The 20,615-nt window shown below is 44.7% G+C and overlaps 1 protein-coding gene across 5 annotated transcripts in view; it reads left to right on the top strand.

Annotated features, from left to right (window-relative positions):
- Positions 1–6,201, top strand: part of ebf3a (EBF transcription factor 3a) — a 63,531-nt gene extending 57,330 nt beyond the window's left edge. For 3 of the 5 annotated variants that reach the window (XM_026177798.1, XM_026177797.1, XM_026177800.1), the window contains 3 exons: positions 41–244; positions 729–899; positions 4,597–6,201. In XM_026177798.1, the coding sequence (XP_026033583.1) occupies positions 41–244; positions 729–899; positions 4,597–4,628 (407 nt within the window). In that variant the 3' untranslated portion in view covers positions 4,629–6,201. The remainder of the gene's footprint in view (positions 1–40; positions 245–728; positions 900–4,596) is intronic. The other 2 variants (XM_026177801.1, XM_026177799.1) reach the window with 1 other exon arrangement.
- The last annotated feature ends 14,414 nt before the right edge of the window (positions 6,202–20,615 follow it).

Raw genomic sequence — 20,615 nt, 5'->3', positions numbered from 1 at the left:
AGTAATACTGCAGTGTTACTAACACTGTACTCTCTTCCAGTCGGCTACAGTCGAAACACCAGCAGTGTGTCACCGCGAGGATATGTACCAAGCTCCACCCCCCAACAGAGTAACTATGGCAACACAGTCAGCAACAGCATGAATGGCTACGGCAACACAGGCATGCCAAACCTTGGGGTGGCAACATCACCCGGTTTCCTCAACGGGTCCTCAGCCAATTCACCCTACGGCAGTAAGTATCAAGGTAAATGTACTACAGTACTACACCCACTACTACTAATACTCCTAGCAGTGCTACTACAACCACTACAAGGAATACTACTCATACTAATTACACTAATCCCTGTAGTGCTGGTCCTCTATCTTTGAACTTTGTAGTAATCAGGCCCCATCTTATCTTAATGACCTTGTAGTACCATACCACCCTATTAGAGCACTTCGCTCTCACACTGCAGGTCTACTTGTTGTTCCTAGAGTATTTAAAAGTAGAATGGGAGGGAGATTGATTGTTGTTTTTTCTCTGTATGTATTATTGTAAGGTCTACCTACAATACAAAGCGCCTTGAGGTGACTGTTGTTATGATTTGGCGCTGTGTAAATAAAACTGAATTGAATTGACTGGATAGTACATCATTCATGTAAGACAGAGCTAACCATGTTAACGGAGTGTAGTTTACTGTCCCATCACAGTTACTGGTTAAAATGGTTTCTGACCTGCTGTGTTCCAGTCGTTCCCTCCAGTCCCACCATGGCCGTCTCTAACTGTAACTCCTCGCATGGAGTTTTTTCCTTCTCGGCTGCCGTCAAACAGAAGAGCGCCTTTGCTCCCGTCGTTCGGCCGCCAGCTTCACCTCCTCCTCCACCCAACTGCTCCGCCAACAACGCCAATGGGCTGCAAGGTGAGACAGCAGCTCCTTGAGTCTACAAATTAAAACTCCTTCTTTCCGAAGTCAGTAGAAGTGTTAGGGACAGAAAGAATACTTCCCGGGACTGAAGACATACTTTGATCGTAGTATGATTGAACCTGTGACTAACAAAGCTTATGATTAAAACGAAATAGTACATTCATATTTTTATATTTTGTTTTCAAATTCCTTCATGTCTTTATGTCTTTATGCATGCTCAATCATCCAGGTAAGTAAATCTCTGGAGCGACGAAACGTTTCTCACACTGAAAACGTTTAACGATTAACAGAATCAACTTTTGGAGATTCATGTCTTTAAACATGTAGATGTGGTGTAATTAAAGCGAGTGAGCCTCGAGAGTAACATGAAGCTGAACAGATGTTTGATTCAGTTTCATCTGCTCTTCTGTAAACAACCACATGTCTACAGACGAGTAAATGGAGTGAACACACACACACACAGACACACACGCTGGGTCGAGGTGGGTAACCCGAGTCCTGTTAGTATTGCATGAAGAGTGACAGGCCAATGCATGTTTTATTCACTACAACCCACAGATACATCCTCTAAACACACATGCCCACATGCATTAAACACACACACACACAGGAAGCACACACTCTGGCAGCCAGTGTGTGTGATGTCAGTGTTTCTGACAGAGAGGTTTGTCGAGTGTTAAATATTCATGTTGCTCTCCGCCTTCGCCGAGGCAGAAAGGCCACAGTGTGTGTGTGTGTGTGTGTGTGTGTGTGTGTGTGTGTGTGTGTGTGTGTGTGTGTGTGTGGATCCATTTGCAGGGTGATGTGTAAATACAGTTTGAATGTTATTAATAGTTGCAGCTGCAGCAGCCAGAAACTGAGCATGAAATCAGTGATTCACCTTCAAACGAGCACCTGAGAAACAATTTCATCCTGACATCATTTCAACGTGGTTTCTAATTATTATTATTATTGTTGTTGTTGCTGTTATAAAATAATTTCATTTTGAAATCACTACTTGTGTTTTGTTTCTGTGAACATGTGCTTCATTTATCCCAGAACGTTTCAGTTTTTGTGAAGGAGTGAAGCGTCAGTCTACAGACATGTGTGTGTGTGTGCGTGCTTGTGTAATGAGCTGGTAAATTAAACTGCGGGCTGCTACATGCATTTTGTCGTTAACAGGAAGCTAATGAGGAATGATGTGTCATCATTTTCAGCTCCGATGTTTTTAAAAACTCATCAGATTCTTTAAGGTTTTATTCGAGTCACAACAGGGACAGGTGGGTGGAGTCAGTCTCTTCATCAACAAACCGTCCGTTTTGTTAACAGCTTATCCAACTTTAGGTTAGTTTGCATAAGACAAAGGAGGGCGGTGCACAGAATCAAAGAAGCAAAGCTCACCTGAAATCAGAGGAAGGAGGCATCTCATGATTATTTAAACGCTGCGGATCAAGTCCGACTGTCCTGAGACATTCCGGTGTGGAGGAAGGAAAACTGTACAATAAATAAACAGTTCATCATCAGGGAAGCATCATGTGACCTTTCCCTTTAACACACTGGTGAGGTTACTGAGGTCTGTGAAGGTTTACTGCTCAAGATGGACAGTAGGCCTTCTTCTTCTTCTCCTACAACAAAGAGAGCAGATTTAGAGCTGAGCTCGCCGTGAAACGGGATGTACGTGGGAGGATTTGTAGCCATGAATCACTCTGGATTGCACGGGATTTTGTCTCCCCGGGGCATTTCCACCATCCTGGAGTCAGCTCACATTCTTCTGAATCCTGTTGCGTGTCTCCATCAATAACAGGAAAAATATCTGACTCACAAACCAGGACGGCATCATCAAAACCATTTTGCCTGTCCAGGTGAAGTTTGACATGTGGCTACAAACCTGACTGACACAGCCAAGGCTTACGTTTCATTTTACTCTAAAGCGTTCCTCATCTGAACGATGCAGCCCATCATCCTTCTGCTTTTACTGACACACACTTGCTCACTGTAGGCTTCCTGTGTGTGTCAGTGGTTGTCTTCTTCTACCGTGTGTCCTTTTATGAATACACGTCAGTGCCCTAATCCCCCCTCCTCTTCCTCTGCTCGTCTCACTGTCCTTGCTTCTGCCGTCCTCTCCTGTCTTCTTAAAATGTTTCACAGCTGAGGTGGAAAATGCAGCTCTGCTACATCCTGTAGTGTCACTGTAACGACTGTCGCTGCTGAAACCTGCGCTGGAGCATGTCGGAGGCTGTAACCAGAGCGCAACGAATAATTCAAACTCATGTGAGACAGAAAAGGTTCCTCTGGAAACACGTGGAGTGTTAAATCTGCTCAGTTTGAATGTGGAACGTGTTTTCGTACAGTGAGCAGAGGTTGATGGAGAGGTTCACAGGTCAGAGTGTAAAACTCTTCCTTCACAGCACTTTTACTCTACATGACTCGTCCAACTGACCATTCACGCTTCGATGAACCAAGAGCAGCTGTGGGTTCAGTATCTTGCCCAAGGTCACTTTAACACACAGAGACTGAAGGAGCCAGGACTCAAACCACCAGCCTTCTGATTACTAGCCAACCTGCTCTACCCGCTGAGCTAGAGCCACCCCAGGCCGACAGTTCAACGAGATAGCAGCATAAAAGCAAACGCGCATAAGATTTCATCGTGCATGTCTCACGACTTCCTGAAAAGATTTAGAGATCAATTAAAACCGCCGCCTCCTCTGACTAACCGCAGGGCGCTCCTTTCAGACGTGCAGAGGCCAAGTGGAGACTGTCCTGTAGTCTGACCAATCAGAAACAGAGATTCTGTTGGGACATCATGGATGCTACGGGCTAAGCATGAGATTGATTGGTTATCAGCCTACACGTCACAGCAGCATCCTGATGGTTTGGGGGGGAGGAAGGACCAAAACTGTAGGGTTAGGACAAACATCTGCAGACGATGAACAAACCTGGACTCCATTACTGAGCTGAATACAGGCCAGACCATCACTCACTGAAACATCTGGATTAAAAACATGGTGTGAGCAAAGCTTTATTCAAACATGAGCAAAGTACTGATATTTTTTTTCATCTAATTAATTCTGTTTTGTTGTGGAAGTTGTTTAAATAAAGTGCAAACGCTCAGCGAGTGGGTTTAATCACATGCTGCAGAGAGCGCTCTGGTCAAACGCCAAAGCGGCCTCTGAAGATGGGCGCTCACGTCTTATATATGACCTATACCTCCCAGCTCAGCTCATCCTTGAACCTTCCCCCCAAGGAGAATTACGACCAGCCGTCACCTCTCTTACACGCAGTGCCTGGATGTCTCTGACCACATACAAGAATAGAATAGAATAGAATAGAATAGAATAGAATAGCTCTTTATTGTCATTGTTACAAAAACAATGAAAGGCAGTTTGGCATCTCTCCATGTGTGTAAAGTTCACAATAGCATAAGCATTTACACAACAGCACAGACAGTGTTGGCCCCATACAATGGCCCCGCTGTGAAGCTGTGATAAACACAAGGCCCACTTGTGATACTATCCTACATACAACTACGTGATAAAGTGATGCTACTATTACTAAAGTGATATTGTCAAAACATGTGATCAATACATAGAATAAAGAAATGTCCACACCTGATGTTTGCTCTGCAGGTGTCACACCTGGCTGTCACTCAGTGACACACATCATTTCTGTTGTATGTTTATAATTAATGAATTCAAACCTCGTCTCTCTGCAGCCATGTCCGGCCTCGTCGTTCCTCCCATGTAGAAAACCTTCCTCCTCGTTCCTCACCTGTCTCCTCCCCCTCAGCCACGAGCACTAATCACCTCAGAGGAGGAGGGACCTGTGGCCTAAGGAGGCGGGGCCTCCGGCAGCAGCCAGTCGTCTGCGACTGGGCCGAGCCTCTAAGAAGAACCTGAGAAGGACTTTTTGTAGAGCAGCTTTCTGCGGGTGCTTTCAGCTGTCTGTAATTATTCTGATGTTATACTCTATGTTTGGGGGCGGGGTCATTCAATGTAAAAACTGTGATGTCACATCTAAGACTTGACTTCACTTAGTCTGCTTGTGATGTAATCTTAGTTGAAGAAATGGGAATCTAAAGAGGAGTGAGATTAAAGGCTTCAAATTACAGGACACAGTTATCAGTGTGTCTGTCATACCTAGCAATCGGGGTGCTAATGGTGCCCTTCATCAGCACCCTGATGAGGAGCAGACAATGAGTGACATGATAAACACCTCTGAAAGCACCTGAGTTCAGGTGAACCTCAGTGGGGGGAGGCAGAACACTCCCTGTTTTTTAAAATAATCCAGGACATCTCATCATCAAACCTTTGCCAACCTTTAGCCAAACTGAAGTGTCATATTTGAAGAACGTTTCAGAAAAGAGAGATGAACACAGAAGCAGCAGCACTGATTTCAGTTGGGCTGAAGGTTCGAGGGAGGTTCCTGTTACTTCTGCTGCTGCCAGACTCAGAACAGGGGGGACGAACAGGAAGCATAGCTATGAAAGGCTCCTTCCACTGAGAATTCACTAAAATCTGTTGCAGTATCCGGCGGCGTCCATGTTGCCATGAACAGTGTTTATTTTATCAGAAATTGCAGCAGGAATAATTTGAGGCCTTTAATCGTTTCAGTAACCTCAGCACATAAACTTCTGACCTCTGAAAGCACAACGATAAAACAATAAATGAAAAATATCAGTTTGTCCCTTGAAGTCCCGCCCTTCTTCTTTTAGCCCCGCCCTTGTACGTCTGTATTTTTTTTTATGCTTGCGCTGTTAAAAAAAAAAAAAAATCCTGCATCCTGATACGCTACTGTAACTGTCTGTCTTCTTGTTCAGAGTTGTCTTTCTAACCGTAGCTCCTCCCACAACCCCAAAGCTCCTCCTATTCATTCAAGCCCCGCCCCGTGTGTTTTTCTCTGTGGGTTTTGTGATTTTTGCCAAAGTTGTAGCTGGCTGAATATTTATACGTCACTGTGGTTGATCACGCTGCCCCGCCCGTCACCAAAATCACGAGGGAAACTCTTTTGTAACATACAGATTATAAATATGTATTTATATCTGAGATTGTTTTGTATAAATGTCAAATCATGTCGTCTTCATGGGGTTTTAGACATGTGTGTGTATGTGGTGTTGCCACACTGAAAAACAACCATCGTTTTGTATTAAAAAACAAAAATGAATGTCTTCACACATTTATAGTGCTGTCAATCAAAGCTGACGTCCAATCAGCTCCACTCGTTTGGTTTCAGTTGTTTTTAATGTAACTCTTGTTCAATGACTGTTTGGCTGTTTGGAAATGATTTCTTCACAGTGAATAAAGACAGCAGGTTGCTCTGATCGACTCCAGCACTTTCTTCAAATAAAAGACAAAAACAAGCCAGTCAAAGCTGAGCATGTCAAATAAAATCAACCAATCACTGCAACGTGCTTAAACCTAATATTCAAGGTCAGCCTCTCCACACAGTAAGATCTCATTATATCCAGGAGTAGTGATGCAGACTGAGCTGCAGAAATAAACCAGCCTGATGTAGCAGAGGAGAGAAGCACGCTCATGTTTATGAGGTCAGAGAAGAACAAATGTGTTTGTGCATAACACGATTGTTGGTGGCAGAAGAAGGAACGAAATCAGCTGTGTCCAGGATAGGTTTGGTCCCCTAACATACCACCATCCTGCCTCCAGCCTAAACAGGAGTCCTTATCCCCCTCGTCCATGTTTTCAACCGAGGTGTCCAACTCCAGGCGTCAAGGGCCACCGTCCTGCAGGTTTTAGAGGTCACACTGGGCCTACAAACCTGAGTCACATGATTAGTTCATTACCAGGCCTCTGGAGAACTTCAAGACATGTTGAGGAGGTCATTTAGCCATTTAAAGCAGCTGTGATGGATCAAGGACACATTTAAAACCTGCAGGACACCGGCCCTCGAGGCCCTTGAGGTCCCCTGGTTTAAACAGTCAGAGTCAGACAGGACATCTTTGTGCTGCTGTGGTAGGTTATCTGCCTTCTTTCACCTCCCTCTCTTTACCAGGTAAAAAGTGTTTAAGGAGCACCTGAGACCACAGGTAGGGTTGTTCTCTATCACCTCCTCTTAGGTGCAGACGATCACAGTCAGTGGTCTGTTAGTCTGGAATGCAGAAAAGATGATGATCCAAAGTTCAGCTCACTGTTCAACAGTGTTGGTCAAGTTACTTGAAAAAAGTAATCAGTAACTAATTACTGTTTACTTCCCAAAAAACGTAATCCCCTTACTTTACTGATTACTTATTTTCAAAAGTAATTAATTACTTAGTTACTTTTTAAAAACACGATTTACAACCTGAATAGGTGATAAAGTGATAGATCTTTCAGCCCAATTCTACTTTTTCTACATAATCCATCATACAAAATGTAATCAAATGGAAAAGTCTCTTTTTAAAACTTGTTTTATCAGTTTTAATCTTTTAACTTTATGCATCAAGCAAACATTTAATTATCTGCAACATTCTCTGACTGGAAGAAATTAGTTTAACATTTAAAGCTATTTTCTACACATTCCAGCACATAAAATAAAATATTTTTTGTGTGTTTACACTCAGTCTTTCAAATAGATGCAAGTAAAACACAGCAGAAAATAAATAAAGTCAAAGACTCAGCGGTCCTGTTGCTCTATTTTCACCTGTAAAGCAGGAGTGGGGCAGGCGGAGGTTTACCCTGGTGCAGGTGTGCCGCGGTCAGTGGAAGAATCCGCGAGTTTCTCTGTGAGTTTCCCATTACGTCGTAGCTACTCGGTGCTTGTTGGAAGTTTAGGGGTTTTGTCGCTGTAAAAAGAAGTTTTCTTCCCACGCACAGCGGACACTAATGTTTTTGTCACTTTTTATGGAATCAAACTCAAAGTAAGGTCAGTACTTCCACGCTTTAAACGCTGCACGCTCATACTCTCTCTGCACTCGATATATGATCCACTGTTGATCTGCACACAGCTGTTGACACAAACGTCGCACTCGCTTACGTCACTGTCATGAGACATTCTGCAAAAAAACCGCAGTTTTAGTAACGCAGTAACGCAGCATGCTTACAGGAAAGTAACAGTAATCTAATTACCTTTTTTGCTTACTTTACTCGTTACTCGAAAAAAGTAATCGGATTACCATTACTGCCCATCTCGGCTGTTCAGATTACCAAGTAGTACAGCTCCCTAAGATTCAGGTGAAGGTGATTATTCCTGAAGAGCAAAAGAGAGGTAAATCTGTCAAAACGCTGTAATGAACCAAGGCAACAAGTTAGATTAGATTAGATAGAACTTTATTAATCCCTCGGGTGGGTTCCTCTGGGAAATTCGATTTCCAAAAAAGCACAGCACCGACAGAAGTTACAGAGTTATACACACACACACATATATAAATACAGAGACAATATAAATAAAATATACGAAGGGGATAAATAGAATAAATAGGAATAAAAATAAAAATACAAGTGAATTGCACATTTCAAGTATTGAGTCTATTGCACTGTTGACTATTTACAAAAGTATTGCACAAGGTATTGTACAGTGAGGTGAAGAGGCACTACAGCTTAGTTGTTCCCCCCTCCTTTGTCCCCCTGTCTCCCCTCCCTCTCCCCTCCAGAGAGGAGTTAAACAGTCTGATGGCGTGTGGGACAAAGGAGTTTTTAAGTCTGTTAGTTCTTGTCTTTGTGAGAAGCAACCTGTCACTGAACAGACTCTTCTGATTGTTTATGGCCGTGTGCAGAGGATGCCTGGCATTGTCCATAATGTCCATCAGTTTCTTTAATGTCCTTTTCTCTGCCACTGTCACCAGAGTGTCCAGCTTCATGCCGACCACAGAGCCAGCCCTCCTGATCAGTTTCTCCAGCCTGGATGAGTCCTTCTTTGCTGTGCTGCTCCCCCAGCACACCACAGCATAGAAAAGTATCTTTAGTTTCAGCACCATAAAATGCTGACATCTTTTAGACATGTATGTGTTATTTATATTTTATCACAGTTTATTTCTGCCTGAATGAAGTCACAGAATGGTGGTACTTTTTAGATGGTACTACAGTTACATGTGCCCCAAAAAGGACTTATTTTGGGCAAGGGCACATCTGTGCGGCGGAGCGACCAGGAGAGGTAGTTGGGCAAGAAAGAGGTTCAGCTGGAGGAGACACACTGCAGACCTTCGCAGGTGGATAGCCATCAGGTATGCTGGTTGATAGCAGGTCAGGTGAGTGCCACACCCACAGATACACAGGAAGAAATAAGGACTGCAGGAGACTGCCAGTCAGTAAATGACTTTACAGCCAATTTTATATGAATCTGAGTTTATAATCTGAGATGAGAGCTTACTACTCTAACCCTCATTTTTGGCTATAAGACGTTGTAACAAGCGGTATTACGGCATAGCACAGCTAGAGGAGGTCACTTCTCACTATTGTGGCAGGAGGACTTGTGTGGTCTTGCTGTAGGTAGACCTCCTGACTAGCCTCCAAGTTTTCCGGTTAACTTCCAAGTTGCACATCCGCTAAACCTGCTGGCTGCCCATACCTCACCAGACCTCTGTTACAACGTTTGGGAATGTCAAGTCTATTCTTTCTTTAGTTCCCTGCAGGAAGGAATCTTGGAAACGGAGTGAGGTAATTGTGGTATAGAATAGAATAGAATAGAATGGAATAGAATTCAACTTTACTGTCATTGCACACGTCACAAGGCAACGAAATGTAGTTTGCATCCATCCAGAAAGTGCTTTAGCTCTAATATAGATATATTACAGAAATGTGTCTGTTATAGGTGGGTACAAAATATGGGTCTATTATGGGTATGTTACAATGTACACGGTATGAGGGTATGTTATGAATATGCTATAAGTATGGACAGGCTGTAGCGAGTGTACATCTGCATAATAACAATAATTGATGTCAGTGGTTTGTTCAATATGGCAGGAGTACATGAATCTCAGATTTTGGAGGTTAATAACTCACCTGAAGCCGTTTTGTGTTAAACCAGCCTCACAAATACAGAGGATTCATCTTCAGCTCTGCTGTGCAGAAATGCTGCAGTTTCATGCATCTGCCTGTTTGTGCCTAACTGTACCTACAGCAATCCAACAACCTCCAGTTTAGCCTCTACAGTGTCACATGGGGTTGAGAACAGGCCCCATGGTTCAGGGTATCCCCAAGAAAAGTTCACTTTTTTCAAGATAAGGTAGCCTTCATTAGCTGGACAGTGGGAATATTCACATTATAGCAGCAAAATTAGAGGAGGCATATGTACACAATTTTTGTTAATGGAATCTTCCTGCTTAAAGTCTGTAGTCCTGACAATCTTAAAACTGTCAGGTTTCATCTCACAGCGTTAAAGGAGTCTGATGGGTTTCTCGTATAGCCAGAGTGAGCGCTGTGTCTGTTTGCTCGTCACAGATTCAGACATGCTGCTTATGATCTTAAAGCAAAGGATCTAAATCAAGGACAGGATCTCCAGGCACAGCAAGGATGAGGGGAATAGTCTGGGAATACCAGACTCAAGTTTTTGCAGATGGCAAAGTTGGTTTACAAGAAAATCAACCCCTTGGTTTGTTCATAAGCTTTGGGTTGTTACCAAAACTACGAAGCAGATGGGATAGAGTCTGCAGGGTGGCTGGGTTTAACCTTTAAGGCAGGGCAAGGAAACTCCACATTCAGAGGGAGCTTGAAGTAGCTAGATGCCTCACATCAGATATGAGGTTGTAAAAACATCTGATCAGGATGAGCTCACCACTCTCCTACCTCCGGTTCTGAGCATGTACAGGTCAGAGGAGACTCCAGGGGTTGAGCAGATGCTGGTTGACAAGATAAAAGAGATCATCACTGAGTTTTGGAAGGAATGAGTTCATCTACCCCATCCTGAATTCTCCTGTAGAGACAGTCAGCAGTGTGTCCACCTCCACCTCAGTGACATGGACTCTAAATACTACCAGCATCTTCAAACAGAGGATGAACAGAGGTCACATTCAAAGGAGGAACTTTCCTGACCTTACAGGAAAAGCATTCATAATCATTGGAACTGAACTTCCCAAACATCGGAGAAGTCTCTGTCTCAGAGCCTTTACCTCAGCCTCTCTGCACCAGCAGCACCTTCACCCACTCCATCCGCTCCAGAGACGGCTTCTTCCTACAACTAAACCACGTACATCACTGGAGTCTGCTGGATGGTTGTGTTTGCACGCCCACCACGCCTGTGGTAGAGCGTTTCTCTGTACTGTCTGTCGCTGTATTTGCCGTATTGATTCCTCTGCACCTCGTGCTGCATGTTACTTCGTTATAATCTCATTTATGTGAATGCAGAGTCAGACCAGAGGAGCAGAAGCTGGTGAGTTTTTGGTTCGTCGCCGTCACTCAGAGATCAGTGAGATCCTCTAATTATTATTTATTATTTTGAACTCATCCATCCTCTGATGCTGACTTTTTCTACAGCTGTCACTTTAACCATTTTCTTTCATGCAGAACAAGTCTGTGTCGTTAACAATGTAAATCATGTGACGCTGCCTCTCTTATCATTTGTTTTTTCATATCTTCTGCTGCTTTTCTCCTATTCTGTTAAAAAATGATAATTAAAATCTGTTTTTGGTGCTGAGGACAGAAACTAGAGGAAGCGATTAATGAACTTTTGTTAAACAGCTCTGTTCCCTCAGCGGTCACAAAAGCACAAACAGGATTTGATTAAGATAAATCACTGATAACCCCAAAACCTCATTATTACACAGACTTTTATTTATTTCTCTTTGATTTCACCTCTCTTTATTTTTTATTTCCCTCCAGAAGAGTCACGGTTTGTTCTGGTTTTATGTCAGTTTGGGGTGTTTGACAGTTTTCATCTCTCAGACCAGTCTGGGTCCAGATCCTCTGCTTTAAGGTCACACTTCAAACTTTCCTCTGGACGAGGCACAGGGTTAGGGTCTCCATTTCTTCCTTGTCTTCAGCTGTGTGAATATTTCTCTGCATGCTTTCTGACGAGTGCGTTAGTAAGCTCCACCCAACTCTTTGTACCTGTATTTTGGGTGGGTACCTTTGGTAAGCTGTGGGAACGAGTCATTGTTTGAGCTGCTAAACCTTTCTGTGCTGGTCCAGCTCATTCTCAGCCTCCAGGCTCTCCATTCTCGTACAACACCTGACCTTCAGGGTTATGGTGCATATAGCAGTTAGGACATTTGCATTGTTACTGGTGTGAAGAAGAACCCAACCACAATCTTTCCATACGTCTAAAACAGCTGTTTTCAGCACCTAAACCTGAGGCCCATCTTCCCACCCTCCACCGCAGATCTGCCCCCACAACTCCTATCAATGGAGGCAGACTCCTATCCTCCTCTGTCACACCAACCTTCAGCATGTCTTCCTTCACTACATCCACGAACCTCCTCTGAGGTCTTTGTGTAACATTACATGATCATTACATGTTACTTTTCCATGACTGAAGTTACAGCGGTCAGTGTTTCAAGGTACAAAATGATAACACCTCGTGTCATGTTCATGGTACGTGTGGTTCTACCATCTTCATATATCTACTATAAACCTTTTTAGATTTCTGTGAGTCTTCAGAGGTCAGGTGCATTGTGGGAGATATCTGTGCGGCGTTTTGATCTTTCACTGCCTTGGTTATGATGACTCAACCGTGGCTTCACATCCTGCCGGGGACCAGGCGACCTTTGACCTCTGAGAAAGTGGTAACTGACTTGTATTAAAGGAACAGTTCAACATTTGAAAGTCCTGTTGTTTAAATGTTGAACTGCTCCTTTAAAAAGACTACAGACTTGTGTGTGTGTGCATGTGAACTGTCTCGCACACACACACACAGAGCTCTGGGGGTCTCCCTGAGGACCTGATTGAGAGCAGGGAGCTATTGTTGCCATGGCAGCGGCAGCTCCCCTCCTCCATCACCACTCGTTTTCTGTCTTTCATTGTTTTTATCCCTTCTTTCTTTTGTTGTCCTCTCTGCTTCCTGCAGATGTCTTTGTGTCACGATGCATTCAAAGTTTCCCACAATGCTTTGTGAAACGTAGCGTCCGGCCACAGGTCGCTAACACTCATACGTCAGCTGAGAGGAGTAACGCTTCAGGGCGTTTGTTCTGTGTGGGACAGCTGTACTGAAACACCATCTGCAGCGAACACCTCGGCATGGAGGGAGAGCTGGGTGGAGGCGGGTTGCAAAGCAGCAGGCAACAGCAGCTGAAGCAATTTATATAACCCCCACCTTCAGATGTGCTGAAGACCACCAGCTGATGTGGGCTGAAAAAAGCAAAGAAGACAACAACACTCAGACCCCCACCCTCAGACCTCCACCCTTGGGTTGGTGTCAAAGTGAGAGCTGAACTCCAGAGCAGCTGCTACAGGAAGATAAAATGATTGGCTACATTCAGACTGACCCGTCTGTTCAAAGCCAATAGCAGCTCATTATTCTTAGAGTGCTTGCTTCATTACACCAGATGTCCTGGGGTGGAGACAACACAGAGAATATCACATTTCATATTGCATATAGGTTTCAAACGCATCGTTCAGAGAGTGAGAATTTGAAAATAAAAGGAGAATATTTAGAACTTTTAATTCTCTCAGCCTGAGGATCATTACAGGAAACACCCCAGCATGGATGGGCTCGGACTTTGAGACGGATGTGGGGTTTCTGTAAGCGAACAAATGATTCTTTAAAAAGATTAAACGTGTGTTACTTACTCTGAGAAACACACTGAGGAGGACGACGAGGATGTTGGACTGCTCTTCATCCCGCTGCTGCGCTGTTTAAACCTGTTCGTCCGGGTGGTGCGTGCAGGTGTGTGCAGGTGTGTGCGTCTGCTCGTTGTGATGAATGTGTTGTTTACTTGCTGCTTCACACAACAGGAAGTGGAACTCTGCTGACTTCATGCTGAACACCTAAACGCTTCTCTCAGACTGATGCTCTCCATTACTGCTGATCAATGCTCGACCTATTGATTTGCCCGCTATTGATCAGTGGGCATCAACACACTCTGCGTCAATGTGTGTGTCTGTGACCTGTCTCACCTTGTCTAATCGTCCAATCAGGTTGTTTACATCAGCTGCTAACACAGACAAAAGGTGTGCGTATACATGTGTCCCACAGCCACATCCAGCTCGTTAACCCACCTGTTTCTACTTTAGAGTCGATTGGATCATCCAGAGTCACGTGACTTGCCTTTATGGGCGAGCTCAGAGAAGCCTTCTGACCTGTCTGTGGCTCCAAACTCCTTCCCAGAGTGATTTCTGTGTCATCCTGAGGACAGTGAAGGCAGCTCAGCAGGCTGTGAGGAGTTCAGGTGGCTCCTTGGAGGGTCGTGATTCTGACCATGTGACTTCCTCTAATAAGACTAAGAACAAAATAACTGAAGGACGGAAACACGTTGTTGTCTTTGCTGCCTTCGGTTGACCAACCCTGCAACTGCTCCAGTTTCAGTTTTCATCATTTTGGAGCACAAAGGTTTTTCTCTTTGTGATGTTCGAGCTTCACTGATTGATGATGCTGAGCTCTGAACTGTGCTGCCGATAAAGAGGAGAAACTTTTCCCATCAACCCTTTCTCACCTCTTAGAAGAAATGATTATTGATCTACAGCTGTTGCTGTGGTAACACACAGTGGACAGCTGGGGTCAGAGGTCAGAGCACGTTACCTGTGTAGTCTGTATTAAAAAAGAATTAGCAGCAGCTGCGTGTGAATCCAAACTTGGTTTCAGTTTGTTTTCACACCTGTGTTACAACGACGTGTCCTAAAAACCAAATTACGATTTCCATTCATGCTCATATTTTCTGTAACCGTATCTGTCACAGCCAGGAGGCAGTTTGTTTACACAAACACCAGAAAATGCTTTACACAACGCACGGGGCTGGGGCGGGGCTTCACTGAGTACGCCGCGTTCCAAATTATTATGCAAATGATGTTTTTCTCTGTTTTTCCTAAATAGTTGATTCAAATGACAGTCGGCATAATTCTTGAGTCATTGACCAATAGAGTATAACTCAAATGTTACTGAACAAAATTTAAAATGCTCTGTTCCAAATTATTACGCACACAGAGTTTCAAAAGATTTGACAGGTTGTAGAGAATTGAAAATGGTCATTTGTTGATTTTGCAGCATTAGTAGATCAATTTTACTGAAATCAAAAGTTATTTCAATCAACTTGAATGTCGATATAGCCTCCCAGAGCTGCTGTTTGGATGTGAACGGCCTCCCACCCTCACAGATCTTTTGCTTGAGGATGCTCCAAAGCTTCTCAGTAGGATTGAAGTCAGGGAGGAATGGGGAGCGCCTTGAGGTGACTTTTGTTGTGATTTGGCGCTATATAAATAAAATTGAATTGAATTGAATTGACCGCACCATGAGTTTCTCTCCTTTTACGCCGATAGCAGCCAAGGATGCAGAGGTGTTTTCTCTCTTTCTACCATGGAGGAAAGTGGTCAGTCAGAAACTCCACATACTTTGCAGAGGTCATTTTCACACCTTCAGGGACCCTAAAGGGGCCGACCAGCTCTCTCCCCGTGATTCTGGCTCAAAACATGACTCCACCTCCTTGCTGATGTCACAGCCTTGTTGGGACATGGTGGCCGTCCACCAACCATCCACCTCTGCATCCATCTGGACCAATCAGGGTTGCGCTGCACTCATCAGTGAACAGGACTGTTTGAAAATTAGTCTCCATGTGGTTCTGGGCCCACTGCAGCCGTTTCTGCTTGTGAGCATTGGTTAGGAGTGGCCGAATAGAAGGTTTATGCACAACTGCAGGTCTCTGGAGGATCCTACAGCTTGATGTTCGCAGGGCTCCAGAGGCACCAGGAGCTTCAAATATGTGTTTGCTGCTTTGTAACGGCCTTTTAGCAGCTGCTCTCTTAGTCTGATGTATTTGTCTGAAACCTTCCTCATTGTGCCTTTATCTGCATGAACCCATGTGTGCTCTGACTCAGCCACAAATCTCTTAACATTACGGTGATCACGCTTAAATTTTCGTGAAATATCTGAGGTTTTCATTACGTGTCCAAGGCGGTCAACTATTTCACGCTTTTCAGCAGCAGAGATCATGTTTCCTTCCTATATTGCTTGAAAATGGTGGTCTGCTTAATAATGTGGAACATCCTTCTTTAGTAGTTTTTCCTTTAATTGGGCTCAGCTGGCAAACTAACGATCACAGGTGTCCTGAGACACAATCCCATCCATGGGTTTAATTGAAAAACAACTTATTTATTCTTTATGAGACTTAAACACAATTTTCATAATAATTTGGAACGCTGCGTACTTCAACAATCCAGCCACGACTGAAAGCCTGCCACTACCTTCAGCAGTGACGATGATGAGCTCATCAGAGACAGGTGGGTGATTTCTTCCAGGTGCAAGGAGCCAAGGGCGATGGAAACAAAACCTGGTAAAGTCAACAGGAGAGCATTGTATTGGAGAGTTTATGGATCTTCTCTCTTGACTCTTAATTCAGTTCATCCATCAGCGTCGCAGGAGCCTGTCCCAGCTGTCTTAGGGCGAGAGGCAAGGTACACCCTGGACAGGTCTGTCAGATATATGTTTCTATAATTTTAGAACATGTCCTGGTCAAAAATGACTCCAAGGTTCCTCACAGCGTTACTGGAGGCCAAGGTAATGCCATCCAGAGGAAGAATCTGCTTAGATACCATATTTCTAGGCTTTTCAGGGCCGAGTACAATAACCTCAGTTTGATCTGAATTAAGAAACAGAAAGTTAGCGGCCATCCAGGTCTTTATGTCTTTAAGACATTCCTGCAGTTTAACTCATTGGTGTGTGTTATCTGGCTTCATGGACAGATAGAGCTGGGTGTCATCTGCATAGCAGTGTAAATGTATGCTATGTCTTCTAATGATGCTGCCTAAGGGAAGCATGTATAATGTAAACAGAATTGGTCCTAGCACTGAACCCTGTGGAACTCCATAATTAACCTCAGTGTGTGAAGAGGACTCTCCATTCAGGACATGACAAATTATTAATGTGGAGATATGAGCTCTGCAACATCAGTGCTCTGAATATGTTACAGTAACATTACCTCAGCGGTCATACGTTACAGCGATGTTTGCATTGGTCAGTAACTTGACTGCAGTGTTGCACAAAAGTCTCAGTGTGGTTATTTTGTCTTTAAAGTTTTTCTGGCCCACAGTTTGAGAGCAGTGCTGTCATAGCGCTACCAGCTGGACTTCTCTTTAATCAGTTATTATGATATGGAACAATGACATCAGGTGATGTGTTGTAAGAAATCAGACTATCCCAAAACAAACCAAACAAAAACCCTGAAGTGTGACAGCGTTGGAATGCTGCCAATCACCTACAGAGACTTTGAAAGAACAGCTCAGATAAACTGGTCCCAGCAATATTTTCCCCAGTAAGTAACTACCAGAGCCTTTAAACTGATCCACAGATCACAGTTTTCAATCATATAATTACACAAAATACTGAATATTTAAATAGTGAGACTATTCTCAATAAAATATATTTACAACAACTTTTGGTTCCACATGAGATGTGAAGCCCCTCCTCCTTGTGCACCTGGATGTGAATCATCAGGTAAACAAATCCATCTTTTATTTGTCAGAGTTGAACCACATTAGCAGGTGAGCCTCTGCAGTCTGAGCTTCCTCTTTAACTCAGTGGAGCTCTGACACCACACAGGGGTCACCTGATCTTCAGTTTATTTTAACCACAAGTAGAACTCGTACTCCGGCAGCGTGTAGGACACATAGTTCCTTCTACTAGATGGTATCAGGACGCTGATGCTGAGCAATGGAAAAGAAAATAGAAGCACATTTGGAGCTTTACTGTGAGGCTCCCGCAGCCTGAGCTCGACTTTAGTTTGTAGATTGTAGGATTGCTTTCCTCATGCGAGCGGCGTGTTTACAGCAGCGTGGCATGCAGCGGCCTCCTCACCATGTGGCGTTTATCGCATGGACGCACACAGAGCGAGGAAGCAGTCGGAGAAAGTTCGGCCGTTCGCTGCTTTGACTCCATCCCACAGAGACTCCAGCTCAACCAGTTTAACTCTCAGATAAACTCAGACTGCAGATCAATCAGCCAATCGGTTCGCTGAGTCCGCACCTGCCCTGTCTCCGTGACGACTGTGGCTGTAAACACAGTCAGGGAGGGGCATCCCCGGGGAGTGGCCATGTTTATTGATTAAACTAAAACAAGACAAACAAAGAGACAAAACAAACTAATTACCTGCAAACAAACGTGAGCGCTAACGAGGCTTAACGAGGTCACACTCTGTTTACACTCAGTGTGTGTGTGTGTGTGTGTGTGTGTGTGTGTGTGTGTGTGTGTGTGAGCTTGTGCTAACAGCATGTAGCGACATCAAGATAACGTTCCATCACACACACACAGAGGTGAATAATTGATGGCTCAGTATGGTGGAGCTAAAACACTGTCTGCCTTTAACAAAACAACATGTGTGTGTGTGTGTGTGTGTGTGTGTGTGTGTGTGTGTGTGTGTGTGTGTGTGTGTGTGTGTGTTGAATAAAATATCAGCTGTCATGTCGACAGATGAATTATGAATCAACACATTATGGAGACGCTCCGTCAATCACACACAGAAACTCACACTGAGGACAAATGTGACCCACAAACCTGCTTTTAGTAAGAAAGGAAGAGTGGGAAAGAAGGAAGGAGTGAAGGAAACAAGAAGGATGTAGGGGAAGGAAGAAGGGGTGGCTGTTGAGAAAGCAGAGGTGGGGAAGGAAGGAAAGGAGGGAGGAAAGAGGGAAGGAGGGAATAAAGGAAGGAACAGAGAAAAAAACAAACGAGGTTTGAAGGAGACAAGGATGTACAGAAGGAGACAGTCGGTCAGAGAGGAGATATTAATAACAGTAACTGAATTTACTGCAGACAACACAACAGTGTGTGTGTGTGTGTATGTGTGTGTGTGCGCGTGTGTGTGTGTGCGTGTGTGTGTGCGTGTGTGTGTGTGTGTGTGTGTGTGTGTGTATGTGTGTGTGTGCGCGCGTGTGTGTGTGCATGTGTGTGTGCGTGCATGTGTGTGTGTGCGTGTGTGTGTGCATGTGCACGTGCATGTGTGTGTGTGCGTGCGTGTGTGTGTGTGTGTCTGTGCATGTGCACGTGCATGTGTGTGTGTGTGTAATTGTGTTTCATGGAGTCTAAATATGATCCATGTCTGTTGTCACGGTGACAACTGACCGATTATCATCCTGCCTTTCTAATATCAGGCTGAAAACACACACACACACACACACACACACACACACACACACACACACACACACACACACACACACACACCCTCAGAGTTCAGGTTAATCTAATGTAGGCCGGGCTGAGGCAAACACGGCTCATATGAGAGAGAAGAGGAAGAAAAATGAGAGCAGAGACGCAGAAATGATGAAACGCGACTTCCTGTTGTCCTCGCTGATCCTGGGGACGCTCCGACACCTGTCTCACCTTTACCTGCTCCCCTGACGGGACCCAGTCAGGGTCGAGAAAGTTGATCAGTTTTATTCAGAAAGAGCCACAAACAGACGCTGAAGCTCTTTTAAAGCACATTCATAGAAAAAAGTCAGTGTGCGGTCTGCGGTTACATCACTGGGTAGCTTGAGTTCACGACGCTGTTAATAATTATTGATTAATAATTGGCTTGCATCCATCAGAGTTATCTGGATGATCTTTTAAAGCTGCTGTATTAATAAAAATGGTGACTAAATATCTTTGGACAGCTGATATGAAGCTGAGCTTTATGATCTGAAGACACATGTAAACAGGCCGAGGACAGCAATCTGAGCAACTGCCTCGCATCGACGGCAGCGTTCCCTCCACACCTGTCCAAACATCATGGTAACTGTACTGGTTCAAACTTAAGAGGCTCTGAGAAGAAGATCTGGCATGGCTAAAGATCGTGTGATGTCCTACAAAGCAGCTCTCAGGCCAAAACTCATCATCACTCTTCCCTCATTCACCAGCAGCAAAGTCATCCCAGACTGCTGTTCTCCACCATCAACTGACTACTTCACCTACTTGATCCACCTCATCCTTCGGTGCCACTGACCTGCCACAAGTTCCTGCACTGCTTCCAAGAAAAAGTTATTGCCATCCATCAGCAGCTTCTGGCACCTGTACATCAGTTTCAGGATGTCATTCCCTCTGTGGCCTGAGGGTACCCCACCCCCCGGAAGGGGCCCAGCCGGGCCACAGGCGCCAATCGGCCACCAGGAGTGAGCCGGTACATACATGAGCGCCCAGCCCCAGTCCACAAGAACCACCAACACACCAACGTCTGAGGGCATCAGCCACCGGCAGGGAGCGTGGTGAGGGGAGATCGGCCTCCGTACTTTGGAGAGCCTGAGATGTGCCCAGAGAGGTGGAGTCTAAGACCCAAGCTGACATATAGACACAGACGAACAGGCGCACGCGGACACAAACGTGCATTCCCACCCCATATGCACAAACAAACACTCGGCACTCACCCAACGTGTAGACAGACACAAACAGACACTGTGCACACAGTCGCACTCCCCAAACATACTCTATATCCCAGGTCCAGGTACCCCCACCCTCAGAGGGGCAAGCCGCACCTAGACCCAGGAGATGTAACCCTTCTCTCTGGGGTGGAGGCAAGCGGACCACCTCCTTATCTACAGTAGCAGGGAGGCCCCGCATCCCAGACCCCAGTCTGACAGCCATCACCTCCTCCCAGCCCCCCAGCCCTGACGGTTAACAGAACTGGGGTGAGTGAAGACCCCAAACTTTGAATTTTGAATTTGAATTCTTCAGTTACTCAAGCTTCTCGCA

The sequence above is a fragment of the Astatotilapia calliptera genome, chromosome 8 (assembly GCF_900246225.1).
Source record: "Astatotilapia calliptera chromosome 8, fAstCal1.2, whole genome shotgun sequence".
Taxonomy (NCBI): domain Eukaryota; kingdom Metazoa; phylum Chordata; class Actinopteri; order Cichliformes; family Cichlidae; genus Astatotilapia; species Astatotilapia calliptera.
This window is presented reverse-complemented; position numbering and strand designations above follow the sequence as displayed.